The following is a 15,090-nucleotide window of genomic DNA, read 5'->3' as shown; positions in this document are numbered from 1 at the left end:
CAGCAACTTATTTCACCCAGAATCACCTCTGGGGGAGGTTTGATTTTCAATATATTGTAGTTATAAACGAAATTGTTTTGGCAATTGCTGTGTACTGTTCTACAAAGCACTGAGCAAGAGTTTTACATATTGAATGCTTCCCAGTGCAAGTTTCAGCAAATAATTATTTCTTTTGCAAGCTTAATGTTTCACTGCAGGATTCAAAACCACAGGCGTCTTTCACTCTGTTCATTTCTTAACTTGACAGCTGGTGTGAAATTTGCATCCACTTGAACTTTATCACTGACTTTGGATCCCCATCTGCCAGGTTGTGTAAGAAAACACACATTATTCAAAGGTTTTTCACCATAGATTAGCATCTGATGTATCTGTGTCAAGGTTGAATTGAATTGTGCCTGACCAGGAATTTTCTTACCTGCGGCATAAAAGGTGTCTCATTTTGGCTGCCTTTGGAACAAATGCAATCTTAGGTGCACAGCACTGTTCATTTATAGATTATGTAGTAAAAAGAAAATTAACAAACCATCTTTCCTTGCTCCTCACTGGGTGCTGCTGTATCCAAGGAGGATGGCACAGTCTGGAATTCAGCTCACAGGGTCTGCTGTGCCAAGCACAGCTCTGGGCTGGAGCATTAGGGAAAAAAAACTCCTGTGATGAGAGGATTACTTGAGTGGTGGCACAGCTGAGCCAAATGCAGCCTCAGGTCAACCTCTAACCACAACTGCTCTCCTTTGGTACCTTGTGAAGAACATCTGCCAAGCCCCTGACCGAGAGCACAAACAAGTTGTGTACCTTTCAGGATGCCACAGTAACTCTACTCAGATGTTTGCATGGCACTGCCAGGAACCTGCAAAGCCAGGAAAGTCCCTCTTCCCCTTTCAGAGCCTGCTCCCAGCCCTGCTGTGACCCCACTTCTTGTTTCACTGCACGTACTGCGCTTCCTGCCCGAGAGCTGTTCCCACACGCATCCAGCCCGACGTGACTGGAACCAACCAGTCAGCCCAGCCAAGTCAAAGTGGGGGTGAGGAACACGAATCACCCCAAAACAGGGCAGAAAGGAGTCCCTCACCTTTGTTAGGAAGTGAGAGCTGCCAGCTGGGGGTTAGCCCACACACCTAAGCCCACAACAGACAGGACATCGTGCTCTGTGCTCCTGAGTTTGTGTAACAACTTGCACAAGGCCACCCTGAGGATGGACACCCACCAATTCTTTGAGACAAACCCCTACTCACAGCTGGCACAGAAACAGCTCCTGTGAGGTGCCACCTTTGCCCCAAGAGCCTGGGTCAGCCCTGGGGCTCAGCCAGAGCTACCCCAGGTGCTCCAGAGGGCCAAGGGAGCACATCCTACCAGCAGTCCCTCAACATCCCACTGAGAGCTCCCACACCTCTGCTCTCAGGGTATCCCTGTCTGTAGGACAAACAGGAACCTCCTGGCAGCACTTCCTGGGCATTTCTGAGAGCTCCAGCTCCCATCTGGTGCTGGGCAGCTGGTACTAGAGACAGCAATTACAACAGCACATCACAAAGGGCTCTGCTTGCTCTAATCACACACTTCCTCTTTACTCATTTGCTTGTTTTTTCCCCTAAGGCTTCCAGGCTGCTTCCTGCTCATCCACAGCTCCTGCTCTAGCAGCAAAATACTGATAAGATTCACAAAAGCACCACCAAAACTTAGTTCTATATTTGATCTTTTCTCAAATTAGCAACTCCAGCACATTCAGTTTTATCACTTTTTTGTCAACGCATCTTGTCTGAACAGGGCAGAAAAAGAAGTGGCAAGTATCCATTTCCACTAACATTATCCTCTGTAATGCAAATACCCTTCCCTGGGTTTTAGGGCTCTTAGCTTTCAGAAGACCTAAGAATATTCCCATGTAAATACTTCTGAAAAGTATTTTATTTATACACAACATTACAACAACAACAAACCAAACACCTCCAGTCACTCTTCCTACCACCATGATTATTCAAAACATGTGGCTCCTCTCAAACCATATCAGAAAGTGTTTGTGCTAAAGTTTCCAGTGCATGTAAACCTGTTGTGAGTTTCTGCAAAAGCCAAAGGGCTGGAGGCAAAGCCCAGTCCCTCAGGTCATGGTCACTGCTGTGTTAAGGCCATGTAATTTTGAAGCTTTTCCTTCCCTGCTCCACTCCCTTTCTCCTGCTGTCTGGTAGGAGCTGTGGGGTTGCTGCCCTGGGACAGCAGACCCAGCAGGACACGCTGGCTTTTCTTCCATGTCTTCAAGTAAATTTCAAAAGCTCTGTCACTCCTTAGTCATTGCTGGCTGTCCAACATGAGACTGACTTTGGCCAGCAGTCGGATACCAGTGCAGGTGGCACTTGTGACTTCCCCTGACACAGTCTGGCTGGGAAGCCACTGACCACATCCCCACCCTGTGACAACTAACTGCTTCAAGTAACCCCTGACAGAAAAAGACTCACTGCAAACCAAACCACGACAGCTCCAGTGCAGTCTGTTAGTAATGGACACGTTTCTACCACGACCTGATTTTTAGTTTAAGTACCCTTCACCAGCCACAATCCCACTGGGCTCATCAGTAGCTCCTTTTCCAGCCCCTGCTGTAGCTGTGTGTCACTGACACCGCACACCTAATGCTGTCATCCTTCACCAGCGTCCACATGATCCACATCTCCGTTGGGTTCAGTCTGTGCACAACCATCAGCTCTTTGTACAAACACGGATCAAAAGGATTGAAAGGTCTCTGGATCCCAAAAGTCTTAAAGCCAGCGTGGTTCTTTGGGGTCACTGACATCTTTGCCAGACACATTCCCACAAACACGTCATCTATGGGGAAGAGCTCCATGTCCTCTGCGGTGCTCTGGAGGCGACGCACTGTCTCTCTAGACATCACATATCCCCCTCCTCCTGCATAGAGAGGATAGAAGGTGGCCCCATACATGGACTCTGGAATAAAATATTTGACCTTGGTGTTCCTGATGGGCCGGGCGTTGGCGATCACGTCCCCAACAAAGAGATCCTGTTCAGGGTCCAGCTCCTGGAGGAACTCAACAATGTTGTAAGTGTTGACAAACACATCATCATCGCCCTTCAGCACGAACCTGGCGTGCCGGCAGTCCTCCGTGAACCAGCGGAGGAAATGCAGCTCCTTGAGGGTCAGGTTGAAGAAGTCGTCAACAAAATCCCACTGCAAGATGTCATCGAATTCCTGGCTCTCATAAGCCAGCAGCTGGTGCAGGGGCTGCAGCTGGATTTTGGCCTCGGAGCGCCCTAGGAGGAACACCAGCCTGATGTGCCTGCCCCCGATGGACGCCTCCTTCCCCCATGTGTTCCTGATGGCCACACGCCGGTCCACGTTAATGGGGGAAGACTTGATGGCCAGCAGGAGGAACATCTCTTTGCTACACCTGGAAGGCCTCAGCAGGACCGAGAAGTTCCTGCAGTGCTTGTAGGTTAGGAAGACTCGGTGAGGCTCCGGGAGGGCGAGAGAAGCATTGGCAAAGGTCAAGTTCGGCACACACTTGCTGTGCCCAGCGCTGTCCAGAACCAAAGGCTGCAGTCTGTGATCCACCACATCCACTTTCTGCTCTGCTGATGATGCTGCCAACTTCGCCTCCTTCTTCATGTAAAACACCCAGGCCAGCAGCGTGATTGAGACGATGTAAAGCGCGAGGCTTTTAATCCTGGGATACATGGCAGCATCCGGCGCAGGACCGGCCCCGGGCGGGCAGATGAAGACGAGCCGTTCCCTCCCACCTTACCTGGGACGGGGACGTGTCTCGGTGCTTCCCCCTGGTTCTCAGCAGGACTCGGCGCTGCCGGTGAGGACGGTCCAGAGCCCCCGGCCCCGCCGGGGCGCGCAGACCGGGCTGGAGCCGCCGCTCCACGGTGACCCCGCACGGCAAAAGCCCTGCCCTGCTCTGCGGAGGAGCCTCGTCCGCGCTTCACCGGGAGCTGCCGTTCTCTCCGCGCTTCACCGGGAGCTGCCGTTCCCTCCGCGCTTCACCGGGAGCTGCCGTTCTCTCCGCGCTTCACCGGGAGCTGCCACCGCCCCGCCCCGCCGCTGCCGAGCCCCGCCCGCGGGCGGAGGATGCGGGGGGCTGGCACCGGGGCAGCGTGTCCCCGGCACGGCACACCCACCCTAGACCCCGCACACCCACCCAACACCCCCTGCCTGCTCCAGCTCCTGCAGAAGCTCAGCACCAGCCACAGACCACCAGGAGTCCCGGGGTATCTCCCAGCTCTGGCGGTTCAGCTCCACGCAGCGCTCCCGTGTGGTTTATTTCCACTCATGCTTCTGCTATGGACACATCACTGAGTCTTCCCCACTGCCCTGGCCACGTTCTCCTGCCTCTGGGTGCTGGCTGCCAAGGGCCATCGAAGCAGCTGCATCTGGAATTGAACTGTCAGCGGCACCGGCTGGAGATCTTGACCCTCCTCTACTTCAGCAGTATCTTTGTTTTTTCCTTTTCCTGTGGTAAGAAGTACATTTGTCACTGTCTTGAGAGAGTAAATGATCCTAAAAGCAGCAGTGTGCAAGGGTGTCAGCAGTGACTGGGCCTCAGGGGAAACTGAATATTATTTTGAATGATAAGCCCAAAAAGCATCTTTACACCGGCAGTTGACCTGGGTGCAGCCTTGCTTTTTGTTGTGAAACTGCCCTAGGGCAAAAGAAAGATGCAGAAATAAATTATTTCAAGAATCCTGGAAAATCAAGTGTGAGGTAAAATGAGACCTACGTGAGACTACTTCTGAAGACATCCTTCAGCGTCTGGGCAAATGGTTCACTTGTGACAAAGCCCGCTGCCTTTCCTCTTTGAGCCGTCTGGAAGTGATCCCAATTCCTCTGAGAAGACTTATTATTTGTGTGCATTTGCTGAACTGAGGGATGCAAATCAGCCTCAGCTCCCGGCTGGGAGAGTGCCGGTCCCTGCACAGCCCCGCTGGACACAGGGCTGGGAGTCATCCCCTGTCCCCCGGGGCATGGCCACTGTCACAGCTCCAAGGGCAGTCCCCAGGTGATGTGCAAGTGTCAAACATCCCCGGAGCAGCTGGTGACTCACGGGGCAGGATGTGCAGACACTGAGCTCAGCAGGGCTCAAGCAGCCCCCCACAAAAGCCACATCTGGGGTGTTCGATGAGTCACAGCCGTGGGACAGCGGGTGTAGCGAGCTGTGGGGCAGTTCATCTTTAGGCACTATGAATTTTGCACTCACACTTTGAAATATTCACTCAGTGGCCTCACAGTGCAGCCAAGCCAGCCCCCACCTGCACAGGCACACGAGGACACCAAATCAAGCACAAATCTCTAATTGCTGTGGGTTTCCTGCAGCAGCAGCACTTCTGTGCACACAACAGCACTTTTACCTTCGTTCAAGCTGAAGGGAAACCTCCTGCACGCACTGACCACACACCAGGGAGGGAAGGAAGGAAGAAACAACCACTGCTGAAGCTGAGCTGTTTGACAGCAGCTGCCTGCTTCAGCAACAGGCTGACTGTACATTGCAAATACAGATCTTCTTGTGGGGGACAGCAATTCAATGTTTTCTTCACGGAAGGCCACCGGCCCTCAGAGCCCCCCCAAAGATGGGGACCTTGCTGTGGGTGACAGGGCACAGGAAAGCAGCCTGGAGCTCTCTGGGTTAATTGCACTCTTAAATCTGATGCCAGAGCACGAAAACAAAGCTCCTTTGGTAGCTCTGAGCAGTGCTGTGAGGCCTGGCCCTCTCCATGCCCTCCTTGACCCACGAGCAGCTTTTCAGCGTTGCTTGGCCACCCCTTCCCTCTCCCACTTTCTCCCGCTCTTGCATTACCCCTCCGATGTGCTGGCATTGCTATTTTTGCAGTCAGAACCAAGATTGATGGAAAAATAACCTGCAAGAGGCAGGGTGAGGTTTGCCTCTGGCAGCTAAGCAAGGCTGCTGGCTGAGCAGCCCTGAGCGCCGCACTGGGGAGGCAGGGGACACACCCGGCGGGGTCGGGGTGGTCACTTCGTGGGTGACAGCAGACTGGGATCTGTTCCCAGCCCTGCCATGGGCTGGCTGGGGCACCTGGGGCTCTCTGTGCAGCTCATCTCCAAACCAGAGAGAACAATAATCCCCTCTGCAAAGCGCTTGGAGATGCGAGCTGGCAGTGAATGAGGAGCTCGTTATGCATCCCAGGCAGCCCTGGCCCAGCTGCCCGCCCACGCCACCACCCACAATTGGCAGCTGACACAGCAGCACTTTTCTCACCCAAAAATCTGCTTTGCCCATCTCCCCTGGCACAGGGTGCTGTAGGTGTGTGTCTCCCAGGGCAGCTGGCAGCCCACCCTCGGTGCTTGTGCAGACAGCGGCTCACAAAGAGTCCAGGCTATTCTGAGAGCCCCGCAGTCAATGTCTGTATTCACAGCCCGAGGCGCAGGATGTGAGTAAGTCCGGGCTCCTGCAGCTGGCAGCGTGGCCGGGCCCTGCTCCTGTTTGCTCTCTCACACACCCCACCCTCTGTCCCGCCAGCTCCAGCCTCTGTCACCTTTGGAAGACGCGGTTTTCTGGCTGGTCCCGTTTCCTTTCTCTGCTTTGGGTTTTTTGGTCTTGTCTTTGCCTTTTTTTACCTCCTGTGGAGAGAGATATTTCCACAATAAGGCTGTGTTGAAACTCACTGCCCTCATTCAGTCCTGTGCCAGCTGTCATCATGATTATGGGTGCTGTCACCAGGATTTCAGGGGCAGGGGACAGAGGTGAGGGGGAGCAGGACCACAGCAGAGTGGCTGCTCAGAGAAGAGAATCCAGGAAACAGAAAGTTGGTACAGCTGGTATGTGCTGCCATGCTGAGAGAGAGCACCAGAGGAAGCACAAGTGGCTGCTTACACATTCTGGAATGGAAAAATAAACTCATCTATTTTCCTAGGCCCAGAAAAAGTAGCAGAACTGTTCATTAATATCAGCCTTAAATAACCACACCACAGTGATGGATGGTGGTCAGGCAGGAGGGCTATTTCAGCCCCATTTTGGGGAGAGGAGAACTGAGGGATGACGGATGGATGCCCAGGCCAGAGAGGGCATTTGCTGAACCCCAGCCTGCAGCCCTGCCCTGGGACATGCTCCTTACCTTCTCCTCCAGAACTGGTGGTTCCTCAGGGATCAGGATCCCAAAGTCACACACAGTTGCCACCAGGTCCTCGGTGGCCAGCAGGGTCTCCAAGGTCACCCTCGTGGTGCCCAGGGTGCTCCGAATGGGAGGGTCGCTGCGGAATTCACATGACTGCTTCTTCTTCTTCTGCTTGTCCTTGGACACAGGGACAGGCCTCAGCAGAAGGTTGGGGTCCCTTTATCAGAGAGAAGCAACCCCAACCCAGCCCCTTGCTCACCACTGCATCCTGGCCAAGGCGTGTGTCAACAGCTGCTGTCTTTCCCCACAGAAAGGGGGGACTTTGGGAGAAGCCTCTCTGACACACCAGACTGACCCAGGAGAAGGGTCCTTGTTCTCCCATCACTGTTTTTGCAACTCAGAGAATGTGGCCATTGTTCTCTCCTGGCACCCTACCTTTGCACTGTTCTTCTTCAGCTCCTGTCCTTCCTTCTTATTTGTGACAGCGTTTTCTTCTGGATCCACAGGCCATGAGAGCACCTGCCCAGAGAGAGGATCTGCCATCACAGCCTGCCTCCCAGAGGGAATGTGATGCCACAGGCTGGGTCTCCCAGCAGCTCTTCCCCCTTCATCCAGCTCAGCCACACCCTCACCTTCTCCTCCACAACTGAGACAATCGTTCCAGCCTCCAGGTAGGACTTCAGCCCCACCAAGTCCCTGGTAATGTGTTCCTTCCTGTAGCTGCAGTCGATGGTGTCTGCCCAGGGCTGACCAGGGGTGGCAAACACCCTTGCTGTGTAGGGAAACAAAAAAGTTCAGAGACCTCTCTTTCCCTAGGACAGAAGGACCCTCAGAACATGGCTGGTGCCAGGTCATCATCCATCAGTCCCAGGAACAGCCCAGCTGGCATTGCGAGGGACATCCTGATGCCACCACACCCCACAAAGAGCTATAAACCTGCCCTGAGACATGGAACAGAAGATCTATAATTCCTCATTACCAGAGTGGGCCTTGGGCTCCTCTGTGGCTGCAGGTTTCTGATGGCTTTTTGTTTCTCCTGTGTCTTGAGCAGAGCTGTCCACATCCAGCATGGCCACTGTGGGACTCTGGTGGATTTTTGTTCCCTGGAACAGAGATGGATCTGCCTCCAAAATCCTATTCCCCAGCCCACCCTCATGGCAAGAAAGGACTTACAGTGCCACAGTGAGCAGGAGGAGGGCTGTGAGTGCACTCCCCCGTGCAGAGCTCTGGGCTCCCCAAGAGGGATGTAGAATGTGGGCAGCTGGGGCTTGTCCTACTGGATGCAGCCACATGGGAATTCTGTCCCCAGCACTGCTGCTCCCCACAGCAGGCCCATCACCCCATAGCCTGGAGATGCATTTCCCCTGCTGTGACCTGCCATGCTGCTTGTTTCCAGGAGCACAGTCAAGCACCAACCTCAGGACTGCCCTTGTCCTTGAGCTCCTCTCCTCCTGCAAACTGGTAGGTCACACAGTAGCTGTAGGTGATCACCGGACCCTCGGAGCCAACCTCCAGCTGCTGAAAAGCTTCAGGGTTAGGGAGTCCCTTCATGTCCCCAATGCTCACAACCACTCGTGCTTCACTCCTGATCAGCTCTGAAAGGAAGACAATCCTGCCATGAAGCTGCAGCACTTCCCTTCCAGAGGAAGGAACAGAGCAAGCAGAAACCTCCAGGTCCCATGTCCCACCTGCTGGCATCCCTCGGTGCCAGCCTGTGCAAATGCTGTGACAAAGCACTGCCACGTGGCGTCACTACAAAGCCACACAAACACCTCCTGGCTTGGCTGCTCTGCTCCTTCAACAGTTCAATCTCCAAAAAGCACATCCAGCACAAACTCATTGAGTAGGGGCCATCAAGAGAGGCTTCCCATCCCGGGTGTCCCCATCCTCCTGCTCTCATCCCAGTCAGGGATGTGCCACAGGGGTGGCACCGCTGTGTGCAGACAGTGCAGCACTTTGTGATCACCTTCTCCAGTACTGACGTTCCTCTTGCCACAGCTCGGGAGGGAAATGCATGATCTGAAACCAGATCTGGTATCTGGGAAGAAAAGCTGAGGCAGCCCAGGACACTGAGGCAGTGCTGGGACTGGGATTGGTTGTTCTTGGGCCTAAGTCTGAAACTACCTCAGCTGTAGTTACAGAGCTCAACCACAATGCAAACCCCACTCCTGAATCACAGCAGGCTCAAAGGCAGGGCTCACCTGGCTGCCTTGCCAGCCCATGGAACTGCTGCCTCTCTTCAGGCCATATGTGGATGTCATCGAGGATGGACAGCTTGGGCAGGCTGTCCAAGAGGAAGCCTCTGTAAGTGGGGATGAGAGCCAGTGGGTTCCCTTGGAGCACCAGGATGCGGAGGTTCTGCAGAGTGGACAGCTGGGAGACCAGCCCCAGCAGGTCTGTGAGGCTGTTAAAGCTCAGGTCAAGGGAGACAAGGTTTGGCCTAAGGAGAGAACCCAGGGAAGGATGTAAGGCAGCCAGCACCTATTTGAGGACAGAAAGCTACAGCCCTGAGGCAAAAACAGAAACAAAAATCATATTTCCCCAGCACAAACCGGGTTGAACTGAGGAATCCAATCTGGAGGCCAATTCCAAATTCCTGAGCCATACAGTCCATTGCCAGTCTGTCCCACAACACAAAAACATTTCTTTAGCATCCATTGATGACCCCCACTGCACCATTTGGTGATGCAGTCTATGCTTCAGATCCTTACAGACTTCCAGCAGTGGCTTTGGGAAGGACATGAAAAAAGTAAACTGCCCAGGGAAATGGAACTGTGATGGGCAGGGTGTCAGGCCAATTCCCTGGTGATCTTCCCATTTCACACCTTGCTAAGGACTAAAACAACCTCTGGGCATGAGACAGAAGACAGCAGAGATGGACTGCTCTGCACAGAGAGTAGACACAGAGCAAAGAAACAACCCTTCTGAATTTTCCCAAATTTTTCCCTTCTGCATTTTCCCAAAAAGGGCTATTTCCATGGCTTGAGGTCAGCTGTTCACATCTGCTCATTTCCCTTTCAGGAGCCCACGTTCAGCCTGTGGCATTACCAGAAATCCACAGTGAAGTGCTTTTCCTGGGAAGGGCCACACAGCTGGTTGTAGCCCAGCCCCAAGTGCTGGAGCTCCGGGGGTGGCTGAGCACACAGGTCCTGCAGATCACCCACAGCATTGTAGCAGAGCTCCAGGACCTGCCCAGGACAGAAGGAACAACAAACACCTTGGCAATGAGCTGTTCCTGGCACCCTCTTGAGCTGTTTGGCTTTTCCTGTGTTCCCACATGGGAATTCCTGCCCCATCCTGCACAAGGCCCTGCCTGCTCACCTTCAGAGTCCGGGGCAGATGGGCCGAGGTTACTGTCCTGATGTGGTTGGCACTGAGGACGAGCTCCTCCAGCTGCTGGAACCACAGCACACCCTCATCCACCTCCTCCACCTGCAAAGAGCTGGGTTTGGCCAACTTGTCCCTGAGGCACCTCGTGGCCAAGGTGACATGGACATGTCTTGATGCGTGTGACATCTGGGTGACACGGATTAGCACAACATCCTCAGGAGGCTGTGGGGAGAAGCTCTACTCTAGCTGCAGCTAGAAGTATGGGAAGACCAGGGGATGGCAAGGTGTCCTTTTCCCAGCACGTTTTCCCTGACAGCAGGAAGACAAGGTTTCCTGGCCTACAGCTTTATGGGCACCAGCAGCTGCACTTACCCCCTTGTCGAGTATCCGCAGGGACTTGACAACCTGGAAGACTCTGGAGCCATGGAGGAGCTCGGGTGCCAGCACGGCCACTTCCCGCAGGAGCCGCTCCTGGGGGCTGCAGTCGGGGGGCAGTGCCCAGGGGCTGTGCTGGTCTCTCAGCAGCTCCAGCAGCGCCTCAGGGGTCTCCTCTCCCGCTGGCACGGCCTCCTCCAGCCCTGCTGGCTGTGCCCGGGACCTCCTGCGGGCATTGAGGCAGGATTTGTTCTGCGGACAGGGAGAGAGGAGAGGCAGTGGCAGCCCTGTGCCACGTCCCACGGCTGTGCCCCCCAGACCCCTACCCAGCTGCCGAGGCCACAGGGGAAGTCCTGCAGCCCCAGGTGCTGCAGGTACTCCTGAAAAGCAGCCGAGACGCTGCCGGGTGCTGCCATGAAGCCCCAGCCCGGCAGGGAATCCCCTGGCTCAGTGGCTTGTGTCCCTGTTGCTAGGAGATGGTGCCATGGAACCAAACTCTCCAAGCAGAGGGTGGATCAGGTCTGGAATAGCACCAAGCTCGCTTGGCTGGGAATAAATCCCTACTTTTCTGGCTGCCACTGGGTTCTAGGGGCTGCTCCCCACCAGGGAAAGGTCAGGTGGCCTCATGCTGCACTTGCAGGGTGCAGCATCAGCATTCTTCCCTGGCGGGGGACCTGTGGCATGGAATTTGCCATTTCCCTTATCTGTGTCCCGAGTGTCATTCAGGTTTCAGGGAAGAAGCAGTCAGGGTCTCCATCAGCTCTGAAAGCCCAGCTCTCCCCTTTACGTGGAGGGCACTGCCACACAACCATGTAAGGCCATCAGAAAACAAGATCACGGCTGAAAATACCAGCTCCCACACTTGGAAAAAGTAGGTGAACTCCACGAACAAAAGCCACAGCTGTGTCTCAGGTCAGCATCAGGTCTTCACACGCAGAGATTAATTTCCTTTTTCCAGTGACAAGGTGTTGCGGCAATGGCCACAAATTCCATTTTAGAGAGCTGACGGAGCAGCATGTGTCAGCAGAGCTTCACCAAATGAATTGCAGTTGCTCTGTGATGTCTGACGGTTACGTGGTGGAAAGCTGAACTTCTCAGGTTGGGTTTTACAGGACGGATGCTGACCTGCTCCCTTATCAGCTCAGCAGCTTATCACAGCCCTGTACAGACCGGAAAGGATGTGCACAGCATGCACAGGCTATGAGATAATGGCATGTCCTGGAGTGGAATAACCAGGTAAAGTGCTGCCCTTAGGAGAAAATGAAGTACAATCTTCTGAAAGTCTTGGAAAGAAAATTACCAGTTGAATTGTGTTTTGTAGAAAAGCAAAGCTGTAAAAATTCTGCTTCTTTTATTTGCATCACTATTTAAAATAACTAGGCCCCATTGTCTTCAGTGCTGCACAAAGACATCCTCCTGCTCCTGGGGGAAGAGCAGATCCCAGTACTCCCTGGTTGTGCCCATCTGGGAGAGCTGGAAGGGGGCTGGCAGTGCCCAGTGGCATCTTTTATGTACAAGCTCCTGCACCTTCCACAGATCTTCCTGTGGGCCACTGATCAACTGCATCTTTGCAGGTTTGGTGCTTCTAAATAAGAAACCCTTCAAGATCACCCTTCTGCCTGAAAGGAGCCATTTGTACCCACCACTGCCTTTGTAGGGATGTTCCTAAAGAACGCCACATACAAAGAAACGTCTTTGTCTCCATTTTCCCACCAAATAATAAGAAAACCCTGAAAATAAGTGTCTGCCAGAACTGTCCTTTCTGTAGACCATGGTAACTCATCTTTTCCTTGGCATTACTTAGCACCTATTCTGTTTTGGTGTCTATGAGAATTTCCTGCATTTGGTTACTGGAAGCAGAAAACAGCCTCAGGGGAGTTGGAGAGATGGGCAACAGGGATGGGGAGGGGGGATCCTGAGCATCCCTTGGGAACAGGGATCCAGGGATTCCATCCTCTAGCATGGAACTAGAGGCCTGACCTTCCTTGCACACAAGCCTTTTTCACTCCCTGCACTGGCCCACTCTTACACTGACTCTGCAGAAGAAGCAATGGCTGTGTGCAGCAATAACGTGCTCCCAACCACCTTTATAAATAAAACAAGAGTTTATGTTCTAAATCCCACACTTTGGAGAGCCCAAAGATTTAGATGTGATGGCCAAGCCAAGCTCTTAGTCAAAGAGATGACACAGGACACCCTCCATGTCAGTTTGAAACTGTGCACGTAGATCACAATCAGTGAAGACACATTTGAATCAACTTTCGATGTAATCTTTCAAAAAAGAAAAAAACCCCAAATTATCACTGGCAAAAAAAAAAAAAAAAAAAAAAAAAAAAGAGAAAAAACAAGTATTGTGGGGGAGCAACTGACGCAGGACTCCACAGCACTTAAATGCAGCCTGGCTGGCCCCATCCACAGCACTCCAGGCAGGCAGAAGCTCCAGAACCAGCTCCAACGGCAGCTCCCAGCCAAGCCACTGCTGTCCCATCTCACCATGGAATGCAGAGCAGGTGGGTGAGACTTACCCTTACTACAACTACAACTTGTAAGGTTGCCCTGGCTGATGTTCATCTCTAGCTCAGCCACTTCGTGCCTATATGCTTTAAAAATGTATCATGTTGCACAAAACTAGGAAGATTTGCAAAAAGCTATGCAGAAGACTAAGACTAATCATTGTATTCTTTCTTTCCTATTGGTTTTCTCTCTTCATCTGAATGCAGAGATCAACAGGTTTGCAATCTTCCTCTTCTGTTTACTGGTTCCTTTGGGCTCCATGGCACCAACAGAGACATCAGAAAGGAAAGTGACTACAGGACAGAGGCAGAATCATTTCACTACGGAGATACCGACCTTTGCATCAGTAATACAACAGAAAGCACATGAGTTGTTTGAATTCTATGTAAGTGCACCATTTTCCATGTGCTGTGCCTATGTCTGTGGAGAAATCTCTTGAATTATTATAAAACACTAGAAAGACTACCAGAAAAGAAGTATTTGGGTTAAAACCTAAAGTAGCTCTTCTCTGTATTCCATGCAAGAAGGAAAGTGTTCATTGCATTATTTCAGAGCAGTTGGAGCAAGGGCAGATACAAGATTGAAACACAACCAAAAACCCCACAAATGAGTACGAAAATGAGAAAGGGAAACCAACAGATTAACAATTTAACAAATTCTCTCTCCTCTTCCTTCCCCACAGCACAAGTGTATCTCTGCAACATTCCACCCTGAGCCCTGGACAGTTATGTCCAAGGCCAGAGACATGGCAGACAGAATACCCAAATGTCCAGCTTTCCAGGCAAACTGCTGTGCTTTGCACCACATCCACAACATTCTGAAAACCCTGGGAGGCGACATAGAAACCTTCTGCAACCAGAGCTCCAAAGGCGTGGTCAGGGCCAACCTCAACCAGCTGGGCACCACGCTGAGCCAAGGCGCAGCCTTCTACACCTGCAGCAGCCAGGACCTGCCCCAGGTGGAGCCCCAGGGCCAGGCAGACACAAAAAACTACATCTGGTGGGTTTTAAAGAAATATGAGGATATCATGCAACTTACAGGAAAGCTGTACTCTGAAGCAGAAGTTTGATATGACAGGATGAAAAAATAACTTGAAGCTAGGTCTCTCTAAATGAGACCTATCAGGGGTTATGGGATCCGTTTGATGCCAGGGTGAACATTGATAATGTACTTGCTATTCTCTATATCATCTAGTTTAATTTAATATTTAAAGCATGAATGTGTTATTGATTGTATTTATTATAAAACTATTTATACTGTCTTATTTGCAACAGCATATAATAAGGATGGACTAATGTGAGTCAAGGTAATTTAATTAACCAACACTGATATATCAGAAAAGTGTAATTTCAGTAATTTTAATGTTATTTATATTTTTATCTTGCAGTTGTTTCTCAAAAGAAAAGTTGATTGTCAGCAGGTTGATTCTATACTTCTCTCTCTACTAGTGAATTTTATTTATGAATTTATACAACACATGTATTTTTATAAATCTATTTAAGCAATTAGTTTAAATATTTATTTATTCCTATTTTAAACTCTTATATTTTAATACTGAAAGATATCTACTTGCTACTTAGTAGATGAATGGTTTTACTCATTTGCTGTTACCACCTTTGGATAGAAACTGGAACTTAATTAAAATATTAAATAAAACAAATATTGCTGGATTCTTTTTTTACTAAAATACATTTTGCACTGGCCCTGTTCTGCTCAGACTTCTCCAGGAGAAGTGGGTTTGAGATCAACTGAGTTACACTGCCAGCCCCTCAAAGGTCTGAGGGGGGGGATCCTAGAAAA

The 15,090-nt window shown here is 51.6% G+C and overlaps 2 protein-coding genes across 5 annotated transcripts; both read right to left on the bottom strand.

Annotated features, from left to right (window-relative positions):
- Positions 1-1,881: 1,881 nt before the first annotated feature.
- On the bottom strand, positions 1,882-3,914 carry B3GNT4 (UDP-GlcNAc:betaGal beta-1,3-N-acetylglucosaminyltransferase 4). The gene has a single exon (XM_053993784.1). The coding sequence runs from the start codon at positions 3,674-3,676 to the stop codon at positions 2,558-2,560; it is 1,119 nt and encodes a 372-aa protein (XP_053849759.1). The 5' UTR covers positions 3,677-3,914; the 3' UTR covers positions 1,882-2,557.
- A 299-nt stretch (positions 3,915-4,213) lies between these two features.
- Positions 4,214-11,212, bottom strand: LRRC43 (leucine rich repeat containing 43). Of its 4 annotated transcripts, XM_053993780.1 has the most exons (13): positions 11,103-11,212; positions 10,774-11,028; positions 10,393-10,623; positions 10,120-10,259; positions 9,273-9,511; positions 8,638-8,666; positions 8,488-8,529; positions 8,051-8,174; positions 7,704-7,843; positions 7,507-7,590; positions 7,072-7,248; positions 6,493-6,577; positions 4,214-4,454 (listed from the first exon to the last, which is right to left on the bottom strand). In XM_053993780.1, the coding sequence occupies exons 1-13, from the start codon at positions 11,190-11,192 to the stop codon at positions 4,294-4,296; spliced, it is 1,797 nt and encodes a 598-aa protein (XP_053849755.1). In that variant the 5' UTR covers positions 11,193-11,212; the 3' UTR covers positions 4,214-4,293. The 4 variants fall into 4 exon arrangements, with proteins under 4 accessions (XP_053849755.1, XP_053849754.1, XP_053849756.1 ...); XM_053993779.1 differs by having other exon boundaries at positions 8,488-8,666; XM_053993781.1 differs by having other exon boundaries at positions 8,488-8,666; positions 10,393-10,503.
- Between the last annotated feature and the right edge of the window lie 3,878 nt (positions 11,213-15,090).

Source organism: Vidua macroura, chromosome 18 (genome assembly GCF_024509145.1).
Source record: "Vidua macroura isolate BioBank_ID:100142 chromosome 18, ASM2450914v1, whole genome shotgun sequence".
Classification (NCBI taxonomy): domain Eukaryota; kingdom Metazoa; phylum Chordata; class Aves; order Passeriformes; family Viduidae; genus Vidua; species Vidua macroura.
This window is presented reverse-complemented; position numbering and strand designations above follow the sequence as displayed.

Coding starts and splice junctions, on each gene's coding strand:
- B3GNT4 (XM_053993784.1), bottom strand. CDS start 3,676: ATGTATCCCAGGATTAAAAGCCTCGCGCTTTACATCGTCTCAATCACG.
- LRRC43 (XM_053993779.1), bottom strand. CDS start 11,192: ATGGCAGCACCCGGCAGCGTCTCGGCTGCTTTTCAGGAGTACCTGCAG. Junction 10,624..10,773: donor TGCGGATACTCGACAAGGGG/GTAAGTGCAGCT, acceptor TTCTCCCCACAG/CCTCCTGAGGATGTTGTGCT. Junction 8,667..9,272: donor TGGGCTGGCAAGGCAGCCAG/GTGAGCCCTGCC, acceptor TCTTCCTTTCAG/AGCTGATCAGGAGTGAAGCA.